Source organism: Pectinophora gossypiella, chromosome 20 (assembly GCF_024362695.1).
Source record: "Pectinophora gossypiella chromosome 20, ilPecGoss1.1, whole genome shotgun sequence".
NCBI classification, from domain to species: Eukaryota; Metazoa; Arthropoda; class Insecta; order Lepidoptera; family Gelechiidae; genus Pectinophora; species Pectinophora gossypiella.
In genome coordinates, this window is record NC_065423.1 from 7,741,147 (window position 1) to 7,761,133 (window position 19,987).

Below are 19,987 nucleotides of genomic sequence, written 5' to 3' on the forward strand. Positions count from 1 at the left end.
CGGGAAGGTTGCTTTCTTCATTGAATAATCTAAATAATTAATACGAAGTGGTGTTTTGTGGTTAATGATCGCATTAAGTTAGTCGGAAAACATTCCCGATAGTATTATTGTATCGGATTATTCAATAAACAAAGTGTACCTATCTATTTTCGCTTTCCGCCAACAAGCCGCTTACTTCGTTTGGGGTTCGGAGTAGGAGTCTGCTTCGAGGGTGGGGGCTTCATCATTCATCGTCATCACCATTCATCATTTCATTCATCATCAAGAAAAAACACATGGCTGTATGGGCATAGTTCCCTTTGCCTTGACCTGTGGGGAAAAATAAAAAAGAAATAAGATACATTTTGAAATTCTTATGTATAATAAACAAACATAAATGACTGATCTAAAACTAACGAAAAACTATTTCTTTTTTCTATTTGACTTATTTATGATTTTTAATCAAAAAAACGTAATAATAAGTTCGACAGCAACCAGTTCAAGTCCCAGAAACAGTCCATTTCAGGCCGCGGATATATCTAAATACTACTTCAATACGTCCCAGCCTAACGTCCTCGTTAAAAAAAGACGTTCTAACCTGAACTAGTTAACCTAACTTAACAATAAACACCACGCGTAAATATAAGTCCAGAAATGCGCTGCAAGTCGTCTGGACTGGGCGCGAAAACAACATAGAATTCGATTAGCTGCTAAGTGCCCCGCATGCTATCACCAGCTGTCACTGACATACGTATCCAAGGATTTCGTCGAGTCCGGTCCGCGTATGAAGTCCTGCGGATGTTATTGGAACTAAATGACAAGTCATAATAATTATATGCGGATACTGGGACATCAGCGCCGTGCTTGCGGGACTTCCTGAAGCGCTATTACATCTTTCAAACGCGATGCGACAAAGTTTGACCCACGCAATTTAGAAAAAATCTACCTTATTATTACTGTACTGTGATCGTTATTTGTAAGGTCATACAATACATATACTTACACAATTCTTTATACATAATATAATTATTATGACATATTATGCTGTTTATATTGTGGAAATATTGACGGACAGACTTAGTGCCGTAATAATAAGGTCGATCTTTGTTTGAATCTGATTGAAAGATGTCATCTCACGGACTCTAATCAAAGTTGTAGTAAGTGATCCTCAAAAGATAGACATAATGTGCTATTGTGGACTTTTCGGTAGACCTACAGGGGTATCGTGGGTCCGAAATGCAAAAGAGGAAAAATTCAACCATACATTGTTTTGTTATATCTCAATGGGCTCAGGCAGCGTTTTCGCCGAAAGCTCCCAGTCGGCTACATTTGTAACGATAATTATGTTTGACATTTATCATCATTTTTGAATTTATACAAAAAAAATATACTTGTATATATTATATATGCTAAAGCACCCCCATGAATCACTCTACTCATTGGTGAAAACCGTATGAAAATCCGTTCAGTAGTTTTCGAGTTAGCTGCATGTTCCCTGATGCGGCTAATGCCTGTTAGAATATTACAAAATAAAAAATACGGTAAAGACGGAAGGTACTTTAGTGCAAAGTACATTATTGTATAATTATAATAAATATTATTGGTAAAAGTGATACTTTTTAAAAATTCCGTAACAAATAGACGGGTTCGCCAAATTCAATTGTAAAAAAAATACAAAAAGTAAAAACAAGCAGTTGGGTTTGAACCGTGAAACTTAAGAACGGTGGCGACTGCTTTACCAAATGCGCCATATAGACGTTAGAAGCAGACTTCAAATTATGCATCTCTTTTAATAGCTAACCTAGTTCACATGTGTGTGTGACAGCTTCGTGTTTGTACACAATTTGAAATGACACCAACTTTTGATGCAATGTTTCAATATGATATCTGCAGTAAATACTTCAAAATTGTGGCTTAAGTTAAAGATAATGTATGTGAGATTTCGCCAACTAACATTTCACAGGGTCAGAAATCAACACTAAACGAATAAATGGAAAAAAATGCGAAAACTGCAGAAGTAACGCCGTCTGCTGACGCAGCGTTACCTAGCTGACTGAAACGCATCACCTTAAAGTATTATATCATTAGCGGGAGCCGTAAAGAAACGCAAAAGTTATGTAAAAAGAGTTTTATTACCTAACCTTTACGCAGATCGGATCAGCTGGGTCTGCATAACAACTACGCCGCGCGTGGCGCGAATTATATCGAGCGGTTGGACCAATGAACGATACGAATGCTATCTGCGTAGATGGACGTCAAACGGCTATTGGTCGAAGCGCTCAATATGATTCGAAAAAAGCAGCCTGTGTCCTTACTATTAAAGAGTTTTTACAACAAGAACATTCCCAAAGGCCATAGAAGAAGTGAGCATAAAGTTTATAGTAATTTACCAGGTTATGACGTTTTTTCTCTAACACAGTGGGCTCGACCTACCACGTTGGTCGAACAAAACTTGATGAAGCGTGGGTACTCAGTTAACACTTTCAACGACAGAACGTCTAATGACGTTCCGATCCCAAGGTGTTATATGGGTCATTGATGGTTCATAATAGGTTTATTATGATCTATGATCTCTGTCCGTGAAAGGGTTAACGTACCTCTGCATAGCCTTGGGAATACAGTAGTGAGACTATGTCGTGTTTCCAGCCGTCAAGAGGAGCAGCTCCGCGCCGCCGCGGCCGCCGAGGCGCGCCGCCAGGAGCAGGAACGCGAGGAGCGGGAGAAGCGGCGCCACGCCTCCGAGCTGGCCGCCATGAGGGAGAGGCACCTCCGCGAGCGGATGGCGCTCATCTCGCAGACCAACGTCGGCAAGAAGGTGCTGCAGAAGCTGGATGAGGAGGTACGTCCTTGTAGCCGATATGTTTTACAAAGTACATAGATATAACTTTTACAAAAAAAATCGAAAGTCCAAAAGCTTATTCTGAGAAATGCTAACCATATACAACTATGCCATCCTAGAACGAACTACGGTAAAAAGATTTTGATGTTTGAAGGAGCACAAGTCTATAATAAATTACCAACAGATATAAAAGAATCCCAAACATTATTTACCTTTAAAAAAGCTCTCAGGAGTCATATCTATAGGAATGAAAATGTTTAGACATTTTCACATTTATTTATGATAGGTTATTATTATATTTGTATCACATAAAAATTTAATTTTTGTCACGTTATGGGTCATCTGCCTCCTTGCCACTTCTAGTAACATAGCTCCGAGGAACTAACAACAAATAATAGTTGCTTACCAACTTTTAGTATCTATTAATTCATACCTACCCACCGTTTGTGTTACATTGTGTGAGGTGCGCTCGCTTTATCTCAACCCACTACTACCCTATTTTTTATATTTCTATATTATTTTGTGAATTTTTTCTCATGTAAGCGAATGTAATTCTTTATGAGGAAAATAAAGTTCTTCTTAAACCCGACATACATACATAAATAGCCTATATACGTCCCCCTGCTGGGCACAGGCCTCCCCTCAATCAACCGGATTGGGTATGAAGCATACTCCATCACGCCACAAAGTACCGAACCTTTTTTACTAGCTGTTACCCGCGACTTCGGCGAATTAAAACTATAGATTTTTGATAAAAACTTTTCCATCCCTGTTTACCCTCCCTTAGGGGTTGAATTTCGCAAAGAAAACTTACATGGTGTTAGAACACCTACGCCTAAAAGTTTGTTTGACTTCCCCATGCATGATTTGAGACTCATACCAGTTGTAGTTTCTGAGGATTCCTAATGAGTGAGACGCTTTTATAGTGTAGATTCCCTTTCACAATAACTGTCAATTGCGAATGAAAATGAAGAAGCATTTTACCAGATGAAAAGTTGCGATTGATGACTTTCGATAAAAATACATCTTCTGAAACCCAATCATTTTTTTTTTAATCATTTCATTTCAAATTATTTAGTATAAGTATTGTCAGGTATCCACCAGTTTTAACTTTTTGCACGTTTACCTTGTTCCTGCGTATTGGTCGCCTTTCCAGCACACGTTTTCACCTGACCTAACAACGATAAACTGTTATGTTGCTTTTCTTAACATAGGATCTTAAGAAGATGGACGCAGAGGCCATCGCGCAGCGCGAAGCTGAGGAGCTGATGAAGGAGCGCCGTGAACTGCAAGCTCGTCTCAAGAGCCAGGAGAAAAAGGTAATTTATAATAATTTCATGTCATCATACACATAAACAGCCTATATACGTCCCACTGCTGGGCACAGGCCTCCCCTCAATCAACCGGAGGGCATATGGAGCATACTCCACCACGCTGCTCCACTGCGGGTTGGTGAAGGTGTTTTTACGGCTAATAGCCGGGACCAACAGCTTAACGTGCCCTCGGAAGCACGGAATCATCTTACTTTTTCAGACATTCAGGTGATTCAAGCCTGAAAAGTCCTTACCAAACAAAGGACAGTCTCAGCAAAGTGATTTCGACCATGTCCCCATCGGGAATCGAACCCGGACCTCCAGATCGAGAGCCTGACGCTCTAACCACTAGACCACGGAGGCACGTCATCATAATCGTAAACAACTCAATCCACCGGAGGGAGTATGGAGCATAATCCCCCATGCTGCTCCACTGCGTGTTGATGGAGCTATTTTTACGGCTAACGGCTTAACGTGCCTTTCGAAGTACGGCATAAAGAAGTATCATCTTACTTTTTCGTACGATTAAGTGATTCAAGCCTTATTTTACTAAATAATAATTAATAACCAGTTGCGTTATATTCTACCTTACATAACAAAAAATAAACAGCTAATATACTTCCCACAGGCCTCCCCTTGAATATTGCTTACATAAAATCAAATCAGTGCCATAGTCTATTAGGCATTATGCTGAGGTGGAATCGTTTCGGCATACATTCATAATTGTATTATTTTCTTTTAATATGTGAAAACGAGGAGCTCGGTGGCGCAGCGGTAAACGCGCTCGGTCTGCGATTATTAAGCAACTTTCGCAAAGGCCGGTCTTAGGATGGGTGACCATAAAAAAAAGATTTCATCTCGAGCTCCTCCGTGCTTCGGAAGGCACGTTAAGTCGTTGGTCCCGGCTGCATTAGCAGTCGTTAATAACCATCAATCCGCACTGGGCCCGCGTGGTGGTGGTTTAAGGCCCGATCTCCCTATCCATCCATAGGGAAGGCCCGTGCCCCTGCAGTGGGGACGTTAGTGGGCTGGTGATGATGATGTGAAAACATTAGTATGTCGAATAAACATTTTTTCTTTCTATATACCATTTTTTTTATTCCTATTTTGTATCGATAAAATCGATAGTATAGATGATTTTTAAAGTCAACAACCGTTTGTGAAACTAGCGATAGTCCGGCAGCAGCAGCTGCAAGTTGTTTTTGATTATCTATGGCTCTTATCGTTTATCTATGCATGTATTTCACCGCAATGTCTGTGTTGTAGGTGGATTACTTCGAGCGTGCCAAGCGCCTGGAGGAGATCCCCCTGCTGCAGAAGAGTCTGGAAGAGAAGCAGGTGCAGGACAAGGCATTCTGGGAGCAACAGGAGAAGGAACGCATTCAGCAACTCATTGGTCAGTATTATTGGTAATAAAGTATACTTCGCGGCGTAACTTGAACAACTTAACCTTACCCCACCCTTCCCCTATCCAACTCTCCTACCCCACCCCCCTACCCTACACCCCCTACCCCCTTCGCCCTACCCCCACCCCTTTCCCTACTTCCCTACCCCCCCCCTACCCCTGGGGTTGTATTTGTTACTGTAAGGTCCCTAAAACGTTTCTTTGTTTGTAATGTACGAGCGCGCGTGTGTGTGTGCACAGAGGCCCGCGAGCGCGACGTGGCGACGGCGGAGCGGCTGTCGCGCATGACGGCGCAGCGGGACGAGTTCATGGCGCGCCTGCGCACGGAGCGCGGCGCCGCCTACACGCAGCGGCTCAGCGCCTTCAAGGACAAGCTGGCCGCCGAGAGGGACAAGCGCCGCGCCGAGCGACGCAAGCAGCGCATCGAGAAGCGCCGCCAGGAGGTGCGTGCCCGCTGTTCACGACAGCCATTCATCATCTCCCTAGCATTGTCCCGTTATCCACAGGGTCCGCTTACCTAACCTGACGATTTGACAGGTCCGGTTTTTTACAGAAACTACCTGTCTGACCTTCCAACCCGCGAAGGGAAAACCAGCTAAATAAAGGAAGGGTTACATACCTCCGAAACGCGTTTCTCGGGAATGTGGGTTTCATCACAATGTTTTCCTTCACCGCTAAACACGTGGTAATCATTTATCGTCCAAACATGAATTCGAAAACCATTGGTTTAGTCCCGTGATGGGATCTCTTTAGTCCGGTATTTTTTTTAATCTTATCGATCTGTAATGACTGTGTTTTGTCCCCATCAGTGGCTGGAAGAGAAGCGCCGCGCAGAGGAACGCGCCGCGGAGGAGGCGCGACGCATCAAGGAGGAAGAGGAACGGCTAGCGAGAGAGGAGAAGGAGAGGCAGCGGGCCGAGGAGCTGGCCGCGCTGCGCGAGCGCAAGGAAAGGGAGGAGAAGTAAGTATTAGGCCACGCGCGCACTACGAGTTTTTCGCCGCGCGGCAGAAAACAGCAGCGGCATAATGTCGCACTGTAATACTGCGCCGCTGCTTATTATTGTATGTATTTTACTAAGGGACGACTGGCTTGATAGAAGACAAAGACAAGTTTAGACGCGTCGAAGGTGAACAGTGATTTGACGTCACATTTCAGTATATTACAACTACTAACACCCCGTCACTACTATGTGGCAAGAGTTTTTCTTTTCGTAAAACTGTGATTGAACCTGCCACGTCACTATTATTAAATATTATTACAAGTTACTTTATTAAAATTCATGAATAGGTTAAGTAGAAAAGAGAGAATGCTTTTTGTCAGTTTTAGATCTGTCTTTATTTAGTAATCAGAATTTCATAATTTATCTTTGACCTAGGAAACTACCCAATTGAGTGGTTGGTAACCAAGCAATCTCACAAAGCAACTTTACAGTACGACAATATCGGTGGAGTCTGAAGTTTTCTTTATTTTAAAATAATAAAATTAAAAAAAGTAATATACCGTCATTAAAACAAAAAGTCGTGCATTTATCCATCTGCTCACTGATTAATTATAATGACTAATATGTTTATTTCTCTCCCAGGGAACACCAAGAGATGTTAGCCCGCGCCGAAGCCAAGGCGCGCGCTAAGGAGGCGGAGATACAACGCAAACTTGAGGAGCAGAAGGTGACGGTGTCCAGCAGCTGGCGCCGCGGGGACCCGCGGCCCGCCGGCGGGGACGAGAACGCCTGGAGGGGCAAGGGGGCGCCCGAGAGAGAGCCCCGGGACACCAGGGAGCCTGAGCGACGACCCACCGAGCCGTGGAGGCCTTGTAAGTACACACTTACAGTACACATCGACCAACGGTTTAGCGTGCCTGCCGAAGCACGGAATCAACAAACATTCATCTTACTTTTTCCGACAATCAGGTGATGCAAGCCTGTAATGTCCCTGCCAAACAAAAGACTCTCACAAAGTGATTTCGACAATGTCGGAAATCGAACCCGGACTTCGAGATCGTGAGCCCAATGCTCGAACCACTAGACCACGGAGGCTGTTAAAGTATACAACTAATAATTAAACCGCCAATAAGCTGCATATAAGGCCGCCTATTATATATACTCTTTCTATTTATCTTTTGTTTTGTATTTTCCTGTTTGTGCAATAAAGTATTTGAGGTTATGTTAACACGTCAACAGCGCGCCTCCGCGAGCCGCCGCGTGACGAGCGCATCCGTTCCCCGGAGCGCCGAGCCGAGCGCCCGCCCGCCCGGGACGAGCGTCCGCCCGCCAGGGACGACAGGCCACCGCCTAGGGATGACAGGTGAGATAAAAAGCTTTCTTAGCCCCTTTCTTAAAACAATAATGTAATATGTTTTCTAACATGTTGTGCCATATTATTATTTAGGCGCCTGTTACTAATAGGGAATCTAGCAGATTTCAATGTAACAAGTATTAAACGAAACTAGTTTCTAACCTACAAATAACTAGGTCTCACAATAAATAACGAGTTTTTTTTATACATACATACATAACCTCACGCTTACTGAGAAGCACAGACTATGGAATTCACTTTGTTTCGATCATGACACACTTCTTTTGCTTCCTCCACTTCCATCAATCGTTACATACAAGCACGCCGGTTCAGTACTCTGAACCGTACGATCTACCACTCTAAGGACATATCACAATTTATAACAATACGTAAACCTCCCTAGCATCATCCATCTAATCACCGCTATCAATCTATAATTAAAATTTCTAGACGCGACGACCGCTCCCGCGAGGACAGGTCTCGCGACGAAGGTCGCCGCGAAGACCATCCGCGCGAGGAGAGGCCGCGCGAAGACCGCTCGCGGGACGCGCCTCGCGAAGATCGCCCGCCGCGGGATGACAGGCCGCGGGATGACAGACATGACAGACAGAGGGATGAAGGTGGATGGCGCTCCAGCGCCCGTGCCGAGCCCGATCGCGACAGGTACGTGTTTAAGATTATACGCCTATATAACAATTTTGATACTAATTTAAACTCAAAAATATCTTTATTCCATAGGTAACATAGTTACACTTTAAATCGTCATTTTTACAAAACGAACGTCTCATCCGCCTAAAACTACTGCAGCTTCTCACAACCTGTATAGCCGGGGAACAGAAGCTGCAAGAAAAACCTTGGCACAGGGCCCTAAACGTTCTTTCAAATAATGTCAAATTTTCCTTATTATTTATTTTGCTTCAATATTAAATATAATATAACATAATGCGTGTGGTCGCAGGCCTCGCTACGGCGGTCGCTCCAGCGGCCCCGAGAGCGGCAGCTGGCGTCGTGGGCCCGCCGAGCCACCCCCAGCGCCTACCGTAAGTATTCACATGTCCACGATTTTGTTTAAATTTTGTTTTTAGACCATTATTTGTCAATCATTTAGTATCAAGCGTCATGTACTCATACAGCATCACAATGTCAGGCCGATCCCATTTTGGACACTATTTCGTCTCGTATGAACACATGGGGACAACCTAACTACAATGGGAACTTCTAAGTAATATCAGAGCGCGTACACAAAGTAGAAGTTGATCGTCGTATACAAGTGGTCACGTTATATTATTAATAATGACCTTAAACTATAAATATCTCCATTATTTTATTCTAATTATTTATATAGAATTCCTGGTATATTTCTTTTATCCTCCACCTTTCTAATCCTTTTTCTAAATTCCGTTCCTTGTTTTTCTTGTCTGTTGCAAATGCGCAAGCCGCGCGAAGCCAAAACCTAAGAAAAAAAAAGTGCGACCGGCCAAAATGATTCAATATGTAAACCATCCACTTCGTATTTCCTATAGGAGCGTTCATCAGCGTGGCGTACAAAAGAGCCCCCGGCGCGTGATGACCGGCGCGACGATCGCGGCCGGGATGACCGTGGCCGGGACGACCGGCGCGACGGCGGCGGCCGCGACGACCGCTACCGCGACGCGCCGCGCCGGGATGACCGCGACCGCTTCCCGCGCAGGGACGAGCGCGACGCACCGCCCAGGAGGGACGACCGGTCTGTACATTTATATACTTAGTCTATAAAAAAATAACATTGATTATTAATCATCCTAGACGAGTTTCTGTTCCTCGAGCATTCTATAAAAAAAATACATTATATGTCTTGGCGTAAGCATAATTTCCACCGCATTCTCGTCCCATAACGGCATTGGAACATCTTACATCGTGTCCTGCGTGCCCGAACACCTATACGCAGGAGGATCTGATGAGCGCTGCAGATAGCGCCATACTTGTTGCCAAGTTTTGGGCCGATACAATTTAGTTTGCCATCGACACGATAAGAAGAAGAAGATATGTCATTAATTTTTTTTTAAATCCGTGTGCATGCAAAAGCAGTATTTGGTGATTACTCAATGACATGTTTATAACAGCTGTTTATAACCTCAATACGATGGACAGAAATAAAATTTCAATTTAAATAATTTATCTTTGACCTGGGTCCATGTTTCGATGACTGGTCATAATACCGGCTCTGCTCAAGAGTGACAAAAAGTAAACTGAATGTTTCTTGAAGCAATCGGAATATACATACTGTGAATAGCCCTCGCAAAACGGCAATCGCATCGCGCGCGGCGCGAGTTATATCGTAGGCTTTGACCAATATCCTTACGACATCTACTCGCGTTGACTAGATAGTATTTGCTGCATCTATTGATCGAAACCCTCGATATAATTCGCGGCGCGGTTGATGCGCAAAGCCTGTTTTATAATGACTTCTTAAAGTTACAATGAAGTATTGGGAAATAAGAACTATGTTGAGTTTCTCTGAAATACGAGAAACAACATTCGAAGCAAATAATTTCACATTCAAAATCTATCTAGTTTTACATAATCTCTCCTAGAAAATAATATTATGTTTTTGACTATTGATCAGACAAAAAGACGATGAATGGCCAAAGCACTTTATAAATTGGTCAATATCGGCGTAAACTTAAGATAAGTAATTAATTTGTTTTTAGTACTCATTGTGTTGCCTTATAGCGACATAGTTTCTGTGTGTGACTAAGCTCTTAAATAAAGATTAAAAAAAAAGACTATGAATAACATGCAGAACGTAATGGGAACTCCGTATAAATGTATTTCCTTCTTGTTCTTAGGAGTTACAAGAGATATAATTAGTCATATGTAGTGTTGTATTGCAGCGAGCCCCCGCGTCGCGACGACCGTGACCGCCGCGACGACCGCGGCCGCGAGGACCGCCGCCCGCCGCCACGCCGCGATGAGAAACGTAAGTGACAAGTTTACAACTCAATCAGCTTCATATCCCACCCGTATGGTCAAACAAACGTAACATGACTAAAGTAAGGCCAACCAGACGAGTTAAAAAACGTAAAAAAGCGGACCGTTACTAAGTTACATTGCGATATCCAGAGATTATTATCTCTATCCTTATCACTCATACGCGCAGTTATGGCTTCAGTTGGTCAACGACAGCTGTCGTTGTATGTTTCGTGGAATTTTAATCGCTGTCGTCTGTACTAGACAAAGATGATTCGTCGGATGAGTCCGAGTCAGCTGCGTTTATGATAAAACTATCAATCATGTTGTCAATACTGTGTTTAAATCAACAACTATACACAATAACAGCAAAAATCTAAAATAAAACTAACAGAAACGGAATAATAACAACAAAAAACTAAGTAAATACGGAGACGAAAAAATATGTATCACTTCGAACGCAATCCAAATAGAAATGAACTAGTTCATAAAATGGCGGACCAAATGTTGACAGCTGCGGTACTGACTGCTTTTCTGTACCACGAAACATACAACGACAGCTGTCGTTGACCAACTGAAGCCATAACTGCGCGTATGAGTGATAAGGATAGAGATAATAATCTCTGGATATCGCAATGTAACTTAGTAACGGTCCGCTTTTTTACGTTTTTTAACTCGTCTGGTTGGCCTTACTTTAGCATGATAGCAGGACAAGAGATATTGTGCACTTACAGTATACAGCTTAGTACGAAAGAGACAAAAGATATGTAATGTTAATCGAACCCGGACCTCCAGATCGTGAGCCTTACGCTCTAACCACTACACCATGCCGGCTGTTATACCTACCTTCTAATTTTATTATAAATTTTACTTGTAATTTTGTTATCCGCCGAAAAGTAAAGGAACGGATGATTGACAGTTGTTAATTTTAAAATGAACGAATAAATAACCCGGGCGAATCAAATAGGTATCTCGCTGGTACGCAACACATTTGACGTATGCTGTCTTAATTCTGTCGGGTTATTAGCCAATATAAAATTTTTAGAGGGTTGTTTCAGACTTCTGCCTAAAATTGACGTGTGTCCCTAAAATATGCCTGTCGATTACCCGTCCGTTTTCGGCGGAATTCATAATAATTCATAATTCATTTATTTGCAATAATAATGGTACAGTTTAATAAGGAAATGACAGGTATAACTTAAAATTAAATTAGATGGCGTCTACAGGAATTGGCATTATATTAAGATTTTCAGTAAATTTTATGAATATCGTTTTAAAGGTTCAGTTCAAATCGAATGTTTCTTGCGGAACAATGTTTCCTGCGCATCCTTCAGAGTCCACTTTCTATGCTAATCTTACTTTCTAATGACACATCTCCGAATAAAATCCCACCCGTGGTGACATGCAGACCGCAGGTGGTAGGCCTCGGAGGTACAGTGACGGGGCGTGACGCGACAAATCTTGACAGTTGCTTGATTTGTGTTAATTATCGCCACCACAAAATTTATACTTTCCAAAATTACATTATGAGGTGATTCGATGAGGTGGTTTCTATAATCTTGTTCATGATATTAGTCGAAATAGTTGCTAAATAATTCTGTTAGCATTGTTTTAAGTCCCCATTCCCCATTAAAACCCCCCATCCCCATTTAAACGCGGTAAGAACCCGTTATTATGTGATTTAATTAATTCTGTTAGCATACTATTTTAGCTGTAATATACAAATACGTAAACTTCAATTTATTTTAATTAACACACATAATAACGGGTTCTTACCGCGTTTAAATGGGGATATGAGACTCCCGATATTTCGACACTGTTGCAAGTGCCATGATCTTCAATTTATTTTCATAACAATTCTCATTGTTTTTTATGATTAGAGTCAGTTAATGGGTTAGGTGGCAAGTCGCCCACTGAATATCTACCCTGCGGGCGAATTTACACATTTACAGTGGGCCAGTTTACTTCAAACAAAGAATGTAGTGGTAATTTGGTGCGTTCTTTATAGAAAATATAATTTAGAACAGTCTAGTACCAAATTACCGTTTCATTCTTCGTTCCGAGTAAACTGGCCCAGTCTCGTTCAGGCGAGTAGACTACAAACATTTATAAAAAGTTTAAACTCGCCCGCGAGCCAGATTAGTGGGCGACTTGCCACCTAACCCTTACTATGGCTATGATATAGTAGACGATAATGATATCAAAGACAACTTGCAGCCACTATTGATACGATGTCGTAAGCTGGATATGATAAAACGTATGGTGATAAGGGATCAGCCTATCGCCCATAACATTAACCCATGTTAGAGGACACAATCCCTCTGTCGGTTTTTACGACATGCCCGGGAAGAACGCGTTCGCAGCTGAACGCGTTCTATGATAGTTGTCTTTGATTACTTGTGGCTCTGCCCACCCCATTAGGGACTACGGCCGTGAGTTTATGTATGTATGAGGCCGCCGTGTACTGTTCTCTTTGGTTTTTGTAATTTTGTATTTTCTGTGTGCGCAATAAAGTATTTATTATGTTATTTGTCCACAGCTCGCGACCCCGACGGTGACGACTGGCAGCCCGTTACTCGGCGCTAGGAGGGCCCTTACAACAACACTAACACTCTGGTGCCCTCACATTATACCCTACATTGTATCATTCTAACGCTATTATATCATTCGTGCTCTGTGCCTGTTGATTTGCAGAGATGCATTGCGACGCACTATACCAATTACCATTAAAAAATCCTTAATTTACCTTTCTAAGTAGGCAGAGCGCTAAGCACTTGATATTACCCATGCACTTTTGTTTGAATAATTTTCTTCAAATAACAGTGCCAAATATGTGTAACGAACAAAGCTCTTACCTTCTAAATGCGGTAGAACCATTGATACATTAAGTATTATTCGACTGATTCAAATTGCGTGATAAACTCACCACTTAACTTTGGTATAGCGGTACAATGCATTTCGCGTTATAATACTGTCAATAGCGACGTAGACTAACCAATATCAGCATATACATTTATTTTAACGCGCATTTGTACACAGCGTTCTCATTCTATGCTATTCGGAGTAAGGGGCTTAATTATTTTTTTATTTCATTTATGCATACAGTTATTTTGACTTTTTTGTACTCTTTTAACTTTGTACTCTATGGCCCATTGATTCTCATAATACCACTGAATACAGGCGTTGTCTATGGGATGATTTGCCCTGAATCTCCACGCTTGGCAGGCGGAATGGTTGTCACGAAAGCAGGTCTTTTGCACTACGGTACAGAAGAAAGAAGTTGGAAAGGCCCTAACGCGCCCCTAAATTTTGTATGAAAACGTCTGTCGCCGGTTCGACCCCACTCTCTTTTACTACTACTCCTGCAAACAGATAACAATAGCTCTACTGCTTCTCAAATTCTATAGCCACTTTACAGGCAATGTAGTGGTAGGCTACAACTTTATCATTACTTTTCGTAAGATACTGCATACAAAAGGTTTTTTTTGTTTAATAGCCGATCATGTGATAAGGAGGGATCTCATTGCATGATAGTCGTCGATATTTGACATCTCACCCTGCAGATTATAATGCATAAGACGACCTTTTTAATATAATTTCTCGGAGCTCCTTACGTCGTAATGTTTGCGACCTAGTCGAGTGCAAAGTTGAAGTATGAACTATTTGCTCATACTTTTTCACTTGGCCCTTCCAACCTCTTTCTTCTATTCCGTCTTACACCAATCCATAACACTAATATTTTGCATTTCTACCCGTTAATGTAATATTACCATCGTTACTCATGTAGGCTTTTATGTAGCTATAAATAGTATACCATTTATATAGCTAAAGTGCAACATAACTAAATAACAATTGTAGTAAAATCTCGCTTTATTGTTAAAATGTTACTCAGTCTGCCTAGTTAATACAGAATGCTGGATGCCTATATGAAATAAGTTGTAGTTAGTTTCTTATGATTCTATATGCCAATAAATGATTGAATCGGGAAATTGTTGTTTTAATCCACTTGTGTAAAACCTCATTTACTTAATGAGACATTTTCCAGGCTACTTTCTTCAAAAGTAAATATAATCTAATGGTAGAAGCATATATAAAAATAATTGTTGCTTGATATTTAGATCAGATTATGTACAGAAGTATGTTGCTACCTATATTGCTTCTCTTTATTTTGATCTTGTGAGGAAATTTTTTACAACGCCGTTTGTATTTTTTTGAAGAAAAGAATCAGACGCACACATATTGCATAATACATTAATCAAATCAAATATACTTTATTGCACAGAACTAAAGTAATTTAGTTAATTGTTGTAAAATAATCAGACATAACACATGAATACAGTACAATTTGGGCGGCTTTATTTCTCTAGAGCAATTTCTTCCAGGCAACCATCAAAAGGAAACAAACATAAACAACTTGGATGCGGGATGGTGCAATAAAGAATAAATACCTAAAAGTAAAACTAAAGTTAATATAATAAATACTCTATACGTACATACATATATTAATAAATACTCAATATAATATAAAATATTTACTAAAAATATACCTAACCATAATCTAAGGAAACTATAGTAAGAAATAATTAACTATACACACACATACAAAACAAGAATACATATTTATATTAATACATAAATCAAACGTAAAACTACATTAAAAAGTTCTGTCTTATCCCAAATGCTGTCGTAATCGCCCGCTTCTTCGTCAGTCTATCCAAAAGGTAACCTTACGAATATAATATTATAAAATCGAGTTCATTTCTAGAAATCACCTTATTTTAATCGATTATAAAAACCAGACCCAAGAAAGGAAATGGTCACTCATGCTAATGGCCGTATATTTCCGTTACCCGTATGTCCACCGTCATTCGCTAAACAGGAACTTCACGGGAACTTGGAAATATTCTACTTTCTACATACATACGTATATGGTTAAATACCTACTTATTAAATGTAAGTAAGTAAGTACCTACAAAACATTAGGTACTTTACGCTTATTGAAAATACTAAAGATTTCGTAAGTTCATGTTTCGTAACATAATATCAATACCTATATAATAATGCAAGGACTATCAGAAAAATAAGGATAAAAAAGTAAATGTCATTTTGCAATGGGTATTATAAGTAAAACGTAATGAATTAATTCTCTTTGATAATAAGGTTTTTAATTCTTAGTGTTCCTAATTTAAAATTTAACTAGTGGTTTGTTGAAAAAAAATTCGGAAGTGTTTCGTTTGATGAATTTGGAGGAAGCAACAGTAGTGTGTCAGGATTGAAGAAAATGGAATTCCATAGTGTTTACCCCGGTGGGAAATAGGCGTGAGTTTATGTACCTATGTATGTTTCGTTTTTTTGTTGATGAAAAAGTATATTATACTTACTCGTAATAAAGAGCTAAATATATCCTGTCAAAGCTGCCGCTCTACATTCTAGATAGGCTCAATAGTGGCAGCAAGTTATCTTCTGACTTGTGCCTCTGCTCACCACATTAGGGACTACGGTATGCAGATGATTTTCAGAGAATGTCTTTGTAGCTATGCAAAACCAACAGAACAATGAAGCTGGCTCGCCGTCGTCACAAAATAACCGGTTGTGCGTCAACGGTTGTATAACTTTGCTCTTGTTTTATCAACATCTGCCTAATACCGAATTGAACTGTTGATTCGAGAGCATTCATAATTTTATCGAATCATAATACTATTCCGTTAATTCAAATCTTCGAGCACGTTGAAAACTAACGAGTGGATTGGCTGCTAAACTGAACTAAACACCCGCACTAACAAAACGAGCAGCGTGGAGTAGGTATATGCTCTGTACTCCAATCCAGGAGTGATAGGACAGCTGTGCATTACTGTGAAGCGATTACGCCGCATACCAAGGGGCGGGCGAATCTGATCATTTCGCCGCGAAATGATAAAACTAGGGGACCGCACCGCGTTCAAAAAAACCGCCCTGTCCCGTCGTCTATGCAAGCTCTTATAGGTTGTTTTACCCGTAAGTATGTGAATGATATTGTGGAGCAAAAAATTCACAGATCTTCACGTCATTAACCCTTAGCCAAGCCGGTCTAACTACACGCATTAAGAAGCGATGTAAATACTTACATGACCAGGGCGGTTAAAATGGCCACATTGAAGCAATTCATCTAAGAAAGCAATATTGGTATTTAACATTTGTGTGCACTGCGCACTTACTTTTATATGCGCAAATGTAAAATTGCAATATTGGTGGCCTTTTAACCCCCCAGGTCATTCACAAATATACTTACTGCACTGCGTGCCCTGGAGAAAGCTGCGACATCTCTCTCATAAATACGGCACATAATATATTTAAAATGGTAACGATTTGAGAACGATTGTATTTGGGTTAGGTAGGTATGTTAGCTACCTAAATGTAGTACAACTACGTATTTTCTTGGTCTAGATGCAATTTAAAAAATAGCTTATTCTTTCTATCTGTGGTCAAATCCATTTAGCGGACGTAAAATAAAAGAGTGCTTAACCTAGTTTAAAATACTTTTATCTTTAGCAAGATAACACTAAATGGGCTAACGAAGCTAGCCAATCAACAGGTACTACAATAGGTCAGTCGTAGAACAAAAGGTTCATAAAGTAGTCATAACAATGGACATAGCTGATACTCCATCAAGCAGCACAATGTATGCTCCCATGGCGCATAATGCCGCAAAACTTGTCTCCGCGCGCGAAGCGGGTCGAGAAAGTTTGTTTCTTTTTATCACCGGCCAGTTGTCGGCTGCCTACCATAGCGGCGCCACGCGCTCACTCGCAAAAAGAACCAATAATAACAGTTCCAATAACCGCTTCCGGTTTTAAATACTAGGTGTTTTAAATTTCAATAAATTCTTCGAAAGAAAGTTGTGGTGGCCAGTGTGAATTTGTTTTTTTTTTATTCACTTTTTAATGAGGACTGAAGCAGACCACCGCTCGGAATCCTGAAGTGCCTTGAAAAACATAAAATGAACGTAAGTAAGATATTTGTTTCGGCTAGCTCAAGGTTTTATTGAACCGTTTTGATTAAATGCTAAGTTGTTGCAGTTTCACTTGTTAGAGTTTAAGGGCATTACTTGAAACCAGACCAGATGTGTAGGAATTCTGAAACAGCTTTTTAAACAGGCAGGACTCATACCATTTTGTAAATAAATATAGACCTAGAGTCCTGTTCGCTATGGTAACTATACTATTCGACTCATACAATCGCTTTAAGCGATAAGGCCGCTATTTGCCATCTACCTAATAGTTTATTTTGTGGTACTTAACTATTTTCTTATATTTCGGTGCAATAGAGTATATTTGTATGTACTTATTCGCTAAAACTACCCTACTTATTTTCGTAGAAACTTCAGAAACGTTACCAAATTTTGTCCAACAAAGGTTTTCCAGATTTTTAACTTCAAATCTGCGCTAAACCCGGATATTTTTCTGTATTTACGAACCCACAGATCATAAAATCCAAGCTACCTACTTGGATAATTATTGCTGTATATGAAAGCCGGTTATATACGCATATGCTTAATTAGAATTCATTCCTAAATAGCGGAAGTTGAACTTTGTGAAGTCAGTCCAGTGGTTACACGACTCGTTACACTTGACTTACCTCCCCGTTATAACACTGATTTGACAAGGAGCATAACATGAACTGCAGTTAGGAATTTAAAAATAAAATATTTGTTTTACGATCACGAGCATTAATATGTATACACTTTGGTACCATGTCACATTAACTTTTTTGACAAATTGAACTGTAAGTCTCACTAAATGTCAAATATGTTAGTGCGACAGAGTCCTAAAGTGGGTACATTATATTGCTCATGACGGTACTGTCCGCACTAAACGTTCTGCCTCTTCCTTTTTGATGCGAACGGCAAAGGACGGGAACTGTCTGCCGTAGTTTGTTTTTCCAACTCGTAATCTGGGAGTCTTCAACGCTAGAGTGAATAGGAATCTTCTAGGGCTTCTAGGTAAGCGTGGTCCACCCTCGACCACATCGTCACTTACCATCAGATGAGATTGTGGTCCAACGCGAGCCTATTTTAATTAAAAAAAAACTTGCACATGTCCTGGAAACCACGTGATATCTACAATCCAAACATGAATTTAAACTCAAAATATCTAGATTGTGTCCTTTCTAACATACGTTGGTTGCTGATCACATAACACTATCCGTTTCAAGACTTCGTAACAAATGCAAGTTGTCTTTTGATTACTTGTAGGCCTATCCACCACATTAAGGACTATGGGCATGTGTTTATAATGTGTGTGTGATATTTAGAATAGAGCAGGCTGCCTAGACCGCCATTTCTCACAAAGTAGTTATAACTTCCGGTCTAACTTTTGAAACTTCGTGAGAACAATCGTAAATAGATACTAAAGAAAGGAAAATGAAATAATTGTTTACGAATGTTTGATGTGCTCCCCTCATTTTTAAAACTAAACCATAGACTAAACTGAACAAATTTTATCCCATAGAATCATGAGGATATTTACTATGTCGCTCCTCGTAATAACGTCTTCGTAATCCTACATTACTATTATTAAACAGAACAACCAGTTCAATATAATAAATGACTACTTAATCTCAATGAGATAACATTTAAGTGCAGTAGTTTCCAACTAGTCAAATCAGTTACTTTTTACTAAAAGTCACAACACGGAATTACTATGGAATTTGAATGAAAAAGCAACCTACGACGTCGTAGAAAAACACGCATTTATTATTACATTTATCTTTATTAAAATTCTTAAATAAGTTATTAAGTACTTAAATAGAAAAAAGAAAATGTTTTTGTCACCTTTAGATCTGTCTTTATTTAGTAATCAAAATTTCATAATTTATCTTTGACCTAGGACGTTGATAAGCATAGTGATGTATCAGTTGATATTAAGTCGCAATCCATCCATAATACGATACCCTAGACACGTGGTGTGTCGTCATTATGGTTAATCATACATACATAAACTCACGCCTATTTCCCACCGGGGTAAACAGAGACTATGGAATTCCATTTGCTTCGATTCTGACTCTCTCTTGCTTCCTCCACATTCATCAATCGTTTCATACACGCCGCCGGTTCGGAGTAGATCGTACTGAACCTTTTCTAAGGACATCTCCAATTTGGTCAATGTAGTCCTTCCAGGTTTTCCTCTGCCAGCCCTACCGCCAACCTTCGCTTTATATACCGCTTTGGTA

At 40.4% G+C, this 19,987-nt stretch overlaps 2 protein-coding genes, 1 long non-coding RNA gene and 1 other non-coding gene across 4 annotated transcripts in view; 2 read left to right on the forward strand and 2 right to left on the reverse strand.

Annotated features, from left to right (window-relative positions):
• The window catches only part of LOC126375981 (eukaryotic translation initiation factor 3 subunit A), a 29,848-nt gene extending 15,079 nt beyond the window's left edge, over nt 1-14,769 (forward strand). The window contains exons 12-23 of the mRNA XM_050023112.1: nt 2,626-2,818; nt 4,033-4,137; nt 5,398-5,527; nt 5,777-5,979; nt 6,346-6,497; nt 7,120-7,349; nt 7,717-7,840; nt 8,282-8,494; nt 8,790-8,871; nt 9,355-9,557; nt 10,705-10,790; nt 13,320-14,769. Coding sequence (XP_049879069.1) covers nt 2,626-2,818; nt 4,033-4,137; nt 5,398-5,527; nt 5,777-5,979; nt 6,346-6,497; nt 7,120-7,349; nt 7,717-7,840; nt 8,282-8,494; nt 8,790-8,871; nt 9,355-9,557; nt 10,705-10,790; nt 13,320-13,366 — 1,768 coding nt within the window. The 3' untranslated portion in view covers nt 13,367-14,769. The remainder of the gene's footprint in view (nt 1-2,625; nt 2,819-4,032; nt 4,138-5,397; nt 5,528-5,776; nt 5,980-6,345; nt 6,498-7,119; nt 7,350-7,716; nt 7,841-8,281; nt 8,495-8,789; nt 8,872-9,354; nt 9,558-10,704; nt 10,791-13,319) is intronic.
• Nucleotides 1-19,987, reverse strand: part of LOC126376086 (uncharacterized) — a 65,874-nt gene that overhangs the window by 22,048 nt on the left and 23,839 nt on the right. The gene's annotated exons all lie outside the window — the stretch shown is intronic.
• On the reverse strand, nt 4,423-4,494 carry Trnae-cuc (transfer RNA glutamic acid (anticodon CUC)). The gene has a single exon. It is a non-coding gene; the product is annotated as a tRNA-Glu (tRNA).
• The window catches only part of LOC126376033 (uncharacterized), a 41,370-nt gene continuing 38,922 nt past the window's right edge, over nt 17,540-19,987 (forward strand). The window contains exon 1 of the mRNA XM_050023191.1: nt 17,540-17,762. Within this exon, the coding sequence (XP_049879148.1) occupies nt 17,757-17,762 (6 nt within the window). The 5' untranslated portion in view covers nt 17,540-17,756. The remainder of the gene's footprint in view (nt 17,763-19,987) is intronic.